The following is a 12484-nucleotide window of genomic DNA, read 5'->3' on the forward strand; positions in this document are numbered from 1 at the left end:
GACCGACGCCATGCAAGTCTTGTTGGGTATTCCTCCTCTTGATCTGGAGGTAGTCTGGCGTGCCAAGGCCTACAGGATCAGGAGGAGCGTACCTTTGCTGCAAACAGATTTAGTCAGTGTTAATCAGGTTGAAGGGCTAGGGCTGCTTGCGGTCAAAAAGGTGTTAGACGAGAGCGTAACATCTAAGTGGCAGCTTAGATGGGATTAATGTGGGAAAGGTCGGGTCACATATAAGCACGTCAGATATGTGTCTGCCAGAGGAAGTTGTGTCGTGGAGTTTGGGCTTGAGATGGGCTTCCTCCTGACGGGGCATGGTAGCTTGAATGAGTTCCTCTTCAAGCGCAACCTTGCCTCCAGTCACGGCTGTGTTTTATGTGGGGCTGACTCGGAGGACTGGTTACATGTTCTCTGTGCCTGTCCAACGTACAGTGACATCCGCAAGCTAGACGACATGGGCGTTCACGTATTGAACGGTATCTTCGATGTTAGCCAGTGCCTTGCTAGCAGTGGGACACTTAAATGCGCTAATGCGTTCGCGCGTGCTGCCTTCGGACGAAGGAGGGAGCTTCTCGACGCTGCTTTGCTTGCAGCTGATGGGAAAATGGCCTAGTGGCCGCGGTGGTTAGCCACCAGTCTTGTGTGTTTGGTGTTAGTTTTGTCTTGTGATGTCCTTTGTGTTGTATTGTACGCAGAGCGGTAGTTAGCTGGTGAAAGGTTCCGTTGCGGTTCTCCGCCTCGGGCTGATTCCAGTTAACCCGTTGGGGAGTTCCGTCAGCACGTACTCGAGGAGGGCGATCAGACCCGAGTCTGCAAGAGACTCATCTGAAGTGGCTCTGCCACGAAGTCTCACCGGAGGTTATTTGGTATCATGGGAACCGGGATGGCCCTCTGAGAACATATGCTCAAGGAGGATTCCTGGAGGATATGTTCTCGGCCCGGTTATTTGCGGTTGGCCCCCTAGTGGGAGTTCATGGTGGTTGTGGTTATGCCTACATCGCCGGCAGAGATCCCCGGAGCTCAAGGGTGGAGTTACGCTGTACAACTGGGGTGAAGTACTCCTTAGTTGCGGCAGAGGTGTTAGATAGGCCTCGCATCCAATGGTATGAATGCTGAGCCTGCACTCAGTATAAACCAGGACCGCTGTGCTTGCATGGCGGGGCTCTGATTGGGGTCCCAAAATTAATCCGTGTCCGAAGAGGACCGTGAGATTATGCCTTCACGGCAGGTACTCACGTTTTTTGGGGGGTAGTTTCTAAGAATGGCCCCTTACCTTAAGTGGCCCATTTATGACCCCCGCACTCCTTTTTTTCGCGATCTGCTTCTTTGGCTAAAACCTGAGCAATGGAGGAGGGAGAAGGCCTCTCTCGAAACCTATTTGTTTATTTAAAATAAATATTGCTACTTAGATAAAGAACGTTTATTATTGTGTATACATTCGAGCTACGGCTACACGTACATAATACCTTAAAAATATATCTTTATAAAAAAAACCCACAACAGATACTTTTTACAAACTAACACAAGAACAAATACACAACAATGGAAGTCCATTGTTGTCTACCAAATAACATTGTAACGTTATTGCTTACAACGCTTTCCACGTTTCGATGTAATATTTTCCTGCCACCATTTTTCATACCAGCCAGCGCTCAACATGAGTGCCTTCTTTTCATCGACAAGAGGTTCATAGTCTAAATGAATGTCAGCTCGCAGTCTATTGAACATCATAACGGACGCTGTATAGGATGACAGGGCTCGCGGTGAATATTTCAGGGTGGTACCCAATATTGGCTGTAACAATTTCACGACCATTTCAAAAAGGAACGCCAAAAAGTAGAAGAGAAAATGTGGTGTCGACCACCATGACTGATGGAATCGAAGGGATTCTGTCTCTCGTCCGACACGTTGAATGAATCGCGAGACATCGTGAACGGGAGTGTCATCCGTGATGAAAATCGGAAGTCCTGCAATTTTTTTCGGTTGAGATTTTAACGTTTTGTAAGCGCAGATATGTCCCCATGCTGAATTTCCTGTGGAAACATCAAAGAGAAAAATTTTGAGAAATGAAATTTTCTGTATGGCAGGATACGAGATGAAGGATTCAAACGAACAACGGAATCATACTATTCAAACAAAAGCTGTAAGGTTCCATGGTCAAACGATAGCTTTGATCTATGTACATAGTAAACAAGGAGCGGATTTTTACGCTTCCAGGACTTGTAGTAAAACCAATACCTCACGCCAATAATTAATTGAAAAAATATACTCACCAGCATAGATAAGCTGCTGCTTGCCACCAGCCCCGGAGATCCTCGGGAATTGCATATTATGCTTTGATAAATATTCAAAACAAGCCGGCATGAAATGTGGGTCACCTTCGCCATAGGTCAGCGGAGGACGCAAGGCAACAGTTTGTAAGTAATCTGCGAAGATAAAGGTTAAAGATATGTTGACTCTTATTATAAGGAACAGTGAAATGCGAGACATTAATAGGTATGCAACCAATTTTTAATTGATAGGTCACTTTCAGTTCGGGTTGTAAGTTCTGCCTACGAAGAAGCACAGTTATTTAGTAAAAATTAAGGTCATATACTATTATTCACTTTATTTGAACAGATACCGACATGGACGGTATATCGGACCCTAGGCTCCAAATAGTAGCAGCCTCGGTCGAGTAGTTTCTGAGAATGGGACCGTTAAAGAAACGAACACTTTCGAACCCCGCACCCCCTGCTTCGCAACTAATGTCAAAACTAAGACCAGCTTCGGAAGATACTAAACGAGACCTTTCATTTGATATCCCACATGACTATATTTGGTAGAAAAAAATGTACACCCGGATGCCCCTTAAATTCGATGTAGAAGGATGTAACTTACTGTGAGCGTTCACAGCTCCCACCTTTCCACCAATCCACCAAATTTAGTATCAATCGCTATAACCGCTTCCGAGAAAAATGCATGTCGCAGACATACAGACAGACGGGCAGACGGACAGACTGACAGACGGACAGACGGACAGACGTACAGACGGCACACGGACAGACGGACAACGAAGGATGTGTAAACACCTTTCAGAAAGGGGGATCTACCTCAATCGTAGACCTAACTTTTGTCAGCCCTGCACTGGCACGTGGTATGTCTTGGTGCGTCAGCAAGCACTACACCCACAGCGATCACCGGGCATAAGACCATCATGCCCGAAACCGAGAAAGATGTCAGGCTGGTCCGCTAAAGCTCTGGATGAGCAGACCTTCATGGAGGTGTGGTTAGACCAACCTAATAAAGCAGGCGCCTCAACGGAAAGAGCTGCCCATGTGGTCCAATGCATCGCCGAAGCGTGTGACGCGTCCATGCCGAGGAGGTGCTCATTCCCCAGTAGAAGACCAAACTACTGGTGGAATGCTGAACTGGCCAGCCTTCGATCAGCCTGTCACCGAGCCAGACATGTCCGAGGGGATATTTCCTGCATCATGAAAACGACAGAAGTTGGTGTTACTCCCTAAGGCTGGCAAACCACCAGGTGAGCCAACCTCTTACAGACCTATTTGTCTTTTGGACACTGTGGGCAAAATGCTAGAGCGAGTAATCTATAATAGATTACTCCCGGTTGTTGAGAGCCAGGGAGGTCTCTCAGATCGACAGTATGGGTTCCGTAAAGCCAAATCAACCATTGATGCCATCAAAATGGTTACTGGCTTGGCCGAAGATGCAATCCACGGAAGGGGCAGTACTAGCAAATATTGCATAGTGGTGACCCTGGATGCGAGAAATGCATTCAATTCGTCCAATTGGAACCTAATACGGCAATCTCTGGCGAAGATTGGTGTTCCCGCTTATCTCGCAGCTATTATCAACAGCTATTTACAAGAACGGAGGCTTTGGTATGACACCGATGACGGACGCCAAGAGTACGTTGTGCCCGCGGGTGTCCCACAGAGCTCCGTACTGGGCCCACTGCTGTGGAACATCATGTATAACGATATTCTTAATCTTCCCCTTCCGGAGGAAGCCACGGTGGTGGGCTAGGCCGCTGATATAGCGCTGGCTGTTGTCGCAAAGCGTCTCGAAGATGCTGAGGGTTGGCTTGATAGTTCTGGTCTGACACTTGCGGAGGAAAAAACAGAAGCGGTCCTCATCACCAAGCACCGTAAAAGAAATTTTGCCCGTATTCAAATTGGAAATCATATCATCACTTCTAAGCCTGCGATCAAATACTTGGGAGTGATGATAGATGGAAAGCTTAGCTATAAACCACACGTGCAGTATGTCTACGACAAAGCTTCCACTGCGAGTGTGGCCCTGGCAAGAATGATGCCGAAACTGGGAGGGCCCCGGCATGCTTCCAGGTTGCTTATAGCTAAGGTAGTGAGTTCGATCCGAGCTCCAGTTTGAGGAAAGGCATTGCAGGTTACATCTAACGCTAACAAAGTGAGTTCAGTCTACAGAAGAACAGCCCAAGGGTGTGCTCGGCATTCAGGACTGTCTCAGATGATGCAGCATTCGTCGTCTCTGGAATGATGCCCATTGATATCCTGGCAGATGAGATGACGAATATATATAATGCGAAGTCTATCTCTCCATTATCGCAGACGAAGAACGCCGAGAGGGAGAGATCTCTAAATAGATGGCAAGAGCGTTGGGAACGCTCGGGAAAGGGTCGGTGGACACACAGGCTCATCCCTGCCATCAAGGAGTGGTTGGAGAGACAGCACGGTAGGATTAATTATAATCTTACTCAGTTTCTCACGGGGCATGGACGATATCGCCAGTACCTGTTCAGATTTAAACTAGATACCTCACCCGATTGTCCAAACTGCAATGGAGTCCCAGAGGACCTAGAGCATGTATTCTTCCACTGTCCAAGGTTTGGGGAGGAAAGGAAAAACCTAGAGGAGACTCTAGGAGAGATGCTAGTACCAGAGAATCTGGTGCGAAGAATGCTAGCATGTCAGGAAGACTGGGATGCGATCAACTCCATGGTCGTAACTACCCATAGCAAACTGCGAAAGGCAGAGGAGAGTAGGAAAGCGTGGATACGTACTCCGCGTAGAGACGAAAGGGGACCAAGCTCAAATGAGCTGACTCTGCCTACCGTACGGTGGTTCCATGGGGCTTGGGAGGAGTCGAGGGTGCTTTTAGTGGGTAAGAATCCAACACGCTGGTATGTCCAGACCAGTGTTTTTTGAAGATTTCCACCTCAAAAAAAAAAACAGATAGACAGACGAACGAAAGGACAGACAGACGAACACACGGACAGACAGAAGGCAATTTCAACTTTTCATAAATGAAATTCCCACAGCTGAATTTTAACGATTGTCAGGCAGCCCAGAACCTGCCGTCCCAAAGCGTGCTTGAAAATACAATTGACGTTGCCATCATATGTGAATATTACAAAGATCTCCCCAGTGGTGTTTTTATATCAGATAGAAGCGGAAAAACAGCGCTCTGGACCTGTGGAAACCGAGCAATCGAAGACACGAAGAATAGCCCAGAAGATGGGTTCACATGAGCTAAGGTAGGAAGCGATCACATATTCAGATTAACGAAGGTGTCCCCATGATACCAGGTTCAGATATACCGGCGGTAGTTTCTAAGTTGGGAATTCCCTGGGTTCTAACATTTGCTCCCTCCTGTCTCCGCCAGGCCGTTTTCCGCGTGGCTGCGCAGATTGTTGGGTCGCCGGACGAAAACTCTTGGGCCACAGCCGTTTTCTGCTCTGGTGCTTTATTCCTGTTCTCTTTCCGCTCACATATATCATCAGGAATATGTCGCGCGAGAATAAATCCGCAGAAGGCGCGATACTGGCGCGGCTGGCGGCAGTCGCGGTTAGGGTGCCCTCCCTTTTGGGCGTAGTTCAGACAGCCGGTAGTGCAATTTCCGTTGACGGGCGGCACGGCGGACGCCATCAGGTTCAACCACGCCCTCATCGGTATCAACGAGGATACCATCGGGCTTGTTTCGGACGTACTTGGGGAGTGCTCGTACGTCCGCTTGAAAGAGCAGCTGATTCGGCGCCTTTCAGTAAGTGAGGAAGCAAAGCTTAATCGCTTGCTGAATGAGCTGACGTTACCCCCAGCCAGTCACTTCGTCATATGAGGCAGTTGTTTGGTGATAAATTTGGTTCAGAGCTGCTGAAGTCTCTCTGGCTGCAGCGACTCCCAGAGAACACCCGCACTATCTTGACCTATACGTGCTTGGGATTACTGGAGGTGCTGTCCGGCATGGCTGATAAGGTACACGAGGTTTGTTCTGCTAGCTTGTTCAACGCAGCGCAAAATTTCCAGAGGTTCATCCACCCTGTCTTGCGAAACTTGAACTTTTGTTTCGTTTATATGAATGATGTTTTGGTCGTTTCCTCTTCAAAATCTGACCATCTCAAATGCCTTTTTCAACATCTCCTTGAGGCCAAATACGTTCTAAACGGTGAAAAATGCAAATTCCTACAAAGGCAGCTTGTTAATGAAACACTTCTAGCGTTTCCCAAGACAGATGCACCCCTGGCTGTGTTCGCCGATGCCTCAGATACAGTGGTAGGCGCCGCTCTTCACCAACAGATGAACCAAATCTGGCAACCGTTTTACGTCTTTTCAAAATAGCTCAACCCGGCTCAATGCAACTATAGCGACTACGATCGTAAGCTACTCGCCGCATACCCTGCCATAAAATACTTCTGCTTCTCCCTTGAAGGCAGGACGTTCATTGTGTCCACGGGCCAGAAACCCCTTACTTTCGCGCTTAGATAAAAACCCGACAAAGCGTCCCTTTGTCAACTTAGGCACTTGAGTTATATCAGCCCGTTTACATCTGATATCCAACACGTGTATGGAAAAACCAATATTGCTGCAGAATCTCGGAGGTCACAGTCCCCACCGCGGTTGATTATAAAGCAATCCTCGAGGCACAAAAAGACGAAGCAGAACTTCAAAACTTGAAGGCAAACTCCAAATACAAATTGAAGGAGATTCCTAGTTTCGGCTCAAACTCTTATTTACTCTGCGAGACCTCAGATAAGGGACCCAGGCTATTCATTTCGACCGATTTTCCCAGGGAAGTATTTTACACAATTCACGATTTTGTGCATGCAGGCATCAGGACGACGAATCGGTTAGTTACTGAATGAAAATGCTTCTGGCCGTCCATGAACAAGGACGTAAACTCATGGGTCAGACAATGCATCGCGTGCAAAAATTCAAGGTCAACAATCACGTACGAAAGGAAGTAGATGTATTCACTGTATAGGCTTCCACACCATCCATCTCAACATTATCGACCCTTTGCGGGACTCCCACGTATTTAAGTATTGCCTCACAACTATCGACAGGTTTACACGGTGTCCTGAGCAATGCCTCTGTCTGACATTACGGCACAATTATGTGGCGAGGCAGTCTCGAGAGAGTGGATTCCCCGCTTTGGTGTTCCAGTCGTAATTATCACGGACCCGGGAATACAATTCGAATCGACTCTTTTCGTGGACTTGGGAAAGCTCCTTGGCTCCAAACGGCATAGGACTACTGCATACCATCCACAGTCCAATGGTATGCTGGAACGTTGGCACCGGACGCTGAAGGCCGCCTTAATAGCTCGCGATGACCCGTCGTGGTCGTAGACCTTGGCGTTCGTCCTCCTCAGCCTCTGTACAGCCCAATTCTCGGCCAGCCCCGTGGAGATGGTGTACAGGGAAAATCTGCGCCTCCCCGCGAACCCTGTGCTGGTCATCAGAGCAGACTCAGGAATGCTGCGTCTGCTCAGGGACGCAGTTTGGAAAATGCGGCCAACTCTACCGTCCCGACACGCAACAGGGGAAGTCAACACGCCCAGGGAGCTTGAGACGTCTACACAGGTCCTCAGTAGAGTGGATGCTCCTCGGAGGCCGCTGCAACCACCACACGAGGGCCCCTTTAGAGTGCTGGAGGCAGCCTAATTGGATCTCTTTATCGAGACTGAAGGCCTTCGACGATCAGGTACCCGCTTCAAAAAAGCACCTGCGCAGTGTCAAAATATGTAGGAATATGGTTGTTTTTTGTTCGAGAATTAAGAGAGTGCTAAGTCCGCATCCAGTTGACGACAGATCGGAACAATTGGGAAGAAAGACTGACCGTATTGTCCAGAGCAAAGGCTACTCGCCTAATGCTCACCCCCGTTAAATTGCTACTCCCAAGGCAGAGGTGAGGAAGCAGCTCAAGAGTTCCCTCTACCCATGATGAAACCGTCAGTTGTCCTTTTTGAAAAATATGCATTTAATAAAAACTCAGACAGCCACTTTTCGCAAGCCCCTTTTGAAGCCAACTTAGTAGCACCAAGAGCATTTTGCATGGACCGAAAGAGATGGTAATCACTTGGTGCCAGGTCTGAATTATACAGTGAGTGCGATAGGACATCCCATCCGAGCTCCTGTAGCTTCTGGCGGATCATCAAAGATGTGTGAAGCCGAGCGTTGTCCTGGTGGGACAGACCTATTGACCAATCCTGGCCGCTTCTGGTCAATCGCCTGCTTCAAACGGTCGAGTTGCTTACAGTAGAGGACCGAATTGAGGGTCAATTGGCCATAGTTGAGCAGCTCATAGTGGATAACTCCCTTCCAATCCCAGCAAACACAAAGCAAAACCTTCCTGATCGTCAATTCGGGCTTGGCGATCGTTTGGGCCGTCTCGCAGCGCTTCAAGCACAATCTTTTTCGCTTGAGATTTTCGTACGTGGTCCACTTTTCATCACCAGTCACTATCCGCTTCAAAAATGGGTCGAATTCGTTCCATTCCAGCAGTGCATCATAGGCGTTGATTCGGTCCAAGAGATTTTTTTCCGTCAAATCGTGTCCTTACCCAGTTCCTGACCAATCGAGCCAATGCTCACATGCCTGTCTACTTGGTCGATTTCGACGATTTTATCGGTTTCTACGACGATTGGCCTACCAGTACGGGGTGTACCTTCGACATCCACTACATCAGAACGAAATCGATCGAACCAACGCTGTGTTGTGCGAATCGTTACAGTATCGGACCCATAAACTTCACAAATTTTTTGTCCGCCTTCGTTGCATTTTTACCTCTCAGGTAGTAAAAATGTAAAATATGACGAATTTCTTGCTTGGTGGACTCCATCTTTGACGCGCTATAACTTGAGACTGAAACGTACGATCATAAAACTGTCAAAGAGACAACGCCGTATAGTATGACCCGATGCGATAAGTACAACACAAGATATGTTTAAGTGTCGCCATCTATTGACAAAATACGACATTATTTTTTCCCCAACCTAATATTTATGGGACAAACTGTCCCTAGTCACAAAGGACCTTCACAACACAATACAAATACACCTTTCTGGGGTCATACATCATCAGAGTATTGTCCAGCTCCAACCGACCCCTTGCTGAGTACAATATCCTCCTTGTGAAGGTTTCATATTGCAGCTTACTGAACCAGAATCTTTTGCATAAAGGATTCACCGACTAAAAGTATCAAAAAACCAATATTTTCCTCCAATGAAAACCATCATGAAAACCTTTTATCCTACACACAATGCCATCCATGTGTAATCAAAGCAACGATAAAAATTCCCTGACTAGTTTCAACTTCAATTAGTAACAATTCATCCCACAAAAGCCAATCATTCCAGCAACCCAAACCACATGTCTACTGACCCAAATCGTCAGGTTTTCATCTATCCACATCTGACTTCATTGCCACCTTTGCCATCTGTTATTCATCTTGACTCATCTTTCCCAAATGCCAATAACAAATCCGGATGCTATCAACTAACCACATCAGACATAACTCTCGTATTTTTATCCTCACAAAAATGTCTCTGGTCTGGAGTCTCTGAAAGGATACAACACTATATCCTCAAAACTGGCATTAACCCATGACCGTGACGATGATGAAGTGCCCTGATATCCTTGCTGAAATGTACACACACCTGCATAGAAAGAATTGCATGTCTTACCTTTGCCATTATTAAGCTTTGCACCCGACGAGTTAAGCACCACTCGTTCCGCCCTCAATTTCGACGCTGCATATCCTGGAATCAGGAACTTCTTATCATTCTCCCTCGTCGATTTTTGCAAATCAATTTCAGGTGTCACAGCTTTTGATTCCGTTTGATTGATTGCTATCGCAAAGGTGTTTACACCCTTGTATGGGGTAAATGCTACGGATGCCGAGCTTGTGTAGATTAAACGAGGTACGTTGTGCTTCAGGCAGATTTCGATAATGTTCTTTGTACCTGGAAAATTTATTTATCAAAGCCATGTGGAAAATTTTCAAAGTTATCGTTCTAATTTGAAAAGTGTCAAAGTTTTTCTCATGCAGATAAAGATAGTACAGCCATCGAGTTCGGTGCGAGATGCTCGGTCGTTGGAAGGATTATTTGCACCCCTTCAGGAGCGACTCTGTGGCTTCTGAATCGATTGAGGATACATGGCGTTTTGGGGGTTGACTGTGAAGCACTCATTACTTTTAGATATTATCTCCAGGAGGTTCGTTTTTGAGCTTGCTTCCCAGCCCGAATCATAATCAATTATAATAGCCGCCTCGATAATTATGACTGATAGCCCCACTAACATGTGAACTGCAAATATGAAATTCCGGAAGAAGATAATTCCAAACCTCGCTTCGCATCTAAATGGGCGGCAGCGAAAAATTCACTCATCAGACTTCAACCAACTTTAGCACTGAACATTTAGTCCATTCAAGGTACAAATGATTTTGGCAAACGTCAGGCGTCATCAAGGACTCGCGCGTAATCACCGAGCTCTACCACTTACCCAGAGAAAAAAAAATGAATCTTTTCGATTCTCGGATGCCGTTTCAGTGAAGCATTGAGATATGGGAAAAAATTCGAACGCCTGCACAACAGAAACGAAGGAAGGACGTGGCAAAAAACGCAACTTTCACTGTACAGGAAAACATTAACATCAGCGAAAATATTCGTTTTTCCCCGTGTCAAAATGATAAATGGTTTCAGGATTCAACCGAAGAGCGTTCATGACGTTGGTGGCATTGACACCACCAGCGCACCACCGCCATCAGTTTAGGGCATATCAGTAGCGCGTGTTATGAAGGCGAGGATTCAAAATATCGAACGGAGGACACGACGCTCGAACACATCAGTACAGAAGAACGTAGTGGAAATCGGCTAGATAGGTTGGAAAATTCAAATTGATCTATGTGTGCGCCGAGTCTTCGGGAAAATCTCATTTGTCTTACGGTTTGATATCCATCCAGGAGTTCAAATATGTGCAGGACTCTGGAGAGACGGCAGAACAAAAAGCCTTAAAAACAAGGACATATGACATATCTCCAAAATGTCAAACGAATCCTTTTTGAAATGCATCCTCGTTTCCTGGAACCGCGAAAAATTTTATAAACACTCCTGGTTTGGACGCTTTCTTCACGTGTCACTGTCCTTTATGAACTTTCCAACCACCCTCGTCTGTGACTCAGACATATCAACCTTCCGCAAACCACCTCTTTAACTCGTCGCCTCCCAATATCCGCCACCTCGCACTTCATGTTGATGTTTGTACTTTTTAATTTGATTTTTCCATCATCGTCACCATCAACGAGAGTCGACCTACCAATGACATTAACGCGCTCCAATTCATCAAAATTTGGCGGAAATTGAATACTAATGTAGGCAGCACAGTGGAAAACACAGTCAACGCCGATAAATGCTTTTTCGATTGTTTCCGGTTTACAAATGTCGCCGACAAATGAGATTAGATCCTTCGATTCACGATGACCTACGGAAAATAAGACAAAATGGAAATCATTTCAAATCGATGTACGAAATTGGGATCCATCTAAGGATACGACCGAAGGACCCATGCTTTTTTGGCCCATGCAAATTGCGAATGCTTTAGATAGAAGTATCTATTTTGTGCTGTATGTTAAAGCGTGCATGTCATCTATAGATACGGTTAAATCCTTACCATTTTTAAATTAGTAAATATAAGCAATATCCATTAGACCAACCACCAAAACCCAAAACCCACCCCCTAAATGTTAAACCTCCACCAATACTTCATGAATGAATCCAATATTCGTGCTTGAGGCGAATATCCTGCAACCAAAAAAACCAATAACACTATAACCTGCCCAACACTTGCGTGCCCGGCCATCACTCGATAATGAATTAACCCCGTATCCACTTGAAGATACAGCACATTCCCACCTTTTGGCGCTTTATATTTGCCGCCACACACCCTCTACGTAGGTAGGAATATGCCGAAAATGCAAGTGAAAATGAAAATGAAAATTTTCAATTTACCAATTCGATTTTCATACGGCTTCAAGTCAACGGTACGAATTTCCTTGATTCCGAGCTTTTCCTGTTCCTGAATTAAAAGTTTAATTATATGCTGTCCCAGGAAGCCGCTTCCACCTGTGTGCGAAATTCGAAAAGGTGAAAAATAAATCATATTATCGAAAACGGCACACGGCTATGTTTTTCCGTTTAAGGATAATAAATCTCCGATTTTCTGTAG

General features: G+C 46.1%; 1 protein-coding gene across 1 annotated transcript in view; it reads right to left on the reverse strand.

Moving 5' to 3' along the window:
* Window positions 1–1405: 1405 nt before the first annotated feature.
* The window catches only part of LOC119650207 (3 beta-hydroxysteroid dehydrogenase/Delta 5-->4-isomerase), a 37968-nt gene continuing 26889 nt past the window's right edge, over window positions 1406–12484 (reverse strand). Inside the window, exons 4-8 of the mRNA XM_038052773.1 lie at window positions 12268–12381; window positions 11576–11740; window positions 9943–10221; window positions 2271–2423; window positions 1406–2030 (exon numbers count right to left, since the gene is read on the reverse strand). Coding sequence (XP_037908701.1) covers window positions 1579–2030; window positions 2271–2423; window positions 9943–10221; window positions 11576–11740; window positions 12268–12381 — 1163 coding nt within the window. The 3' untranslated portion in view covers window positions 1406–1578. The remainder of the gene's footprint in view (window positions 2031–2270; window positions 2424–9942; window positions 10222–11575; window positions 11741–12267; window positions 12382–12484) is intronic.

Source organism: Hermetia illucens, chromosome 2 (genome assembly GCF_905115235.1).
Source record: "Hermetia illucens chromosome 2, iHerIll2.2.curated.20191125, whole genome shotgun sequence".
NCBI lineage: Eukaryota > Metazoa > Arthropoda > Insecta > Diptera > Stratiomyidae > Hermetia > Hermetia illucens.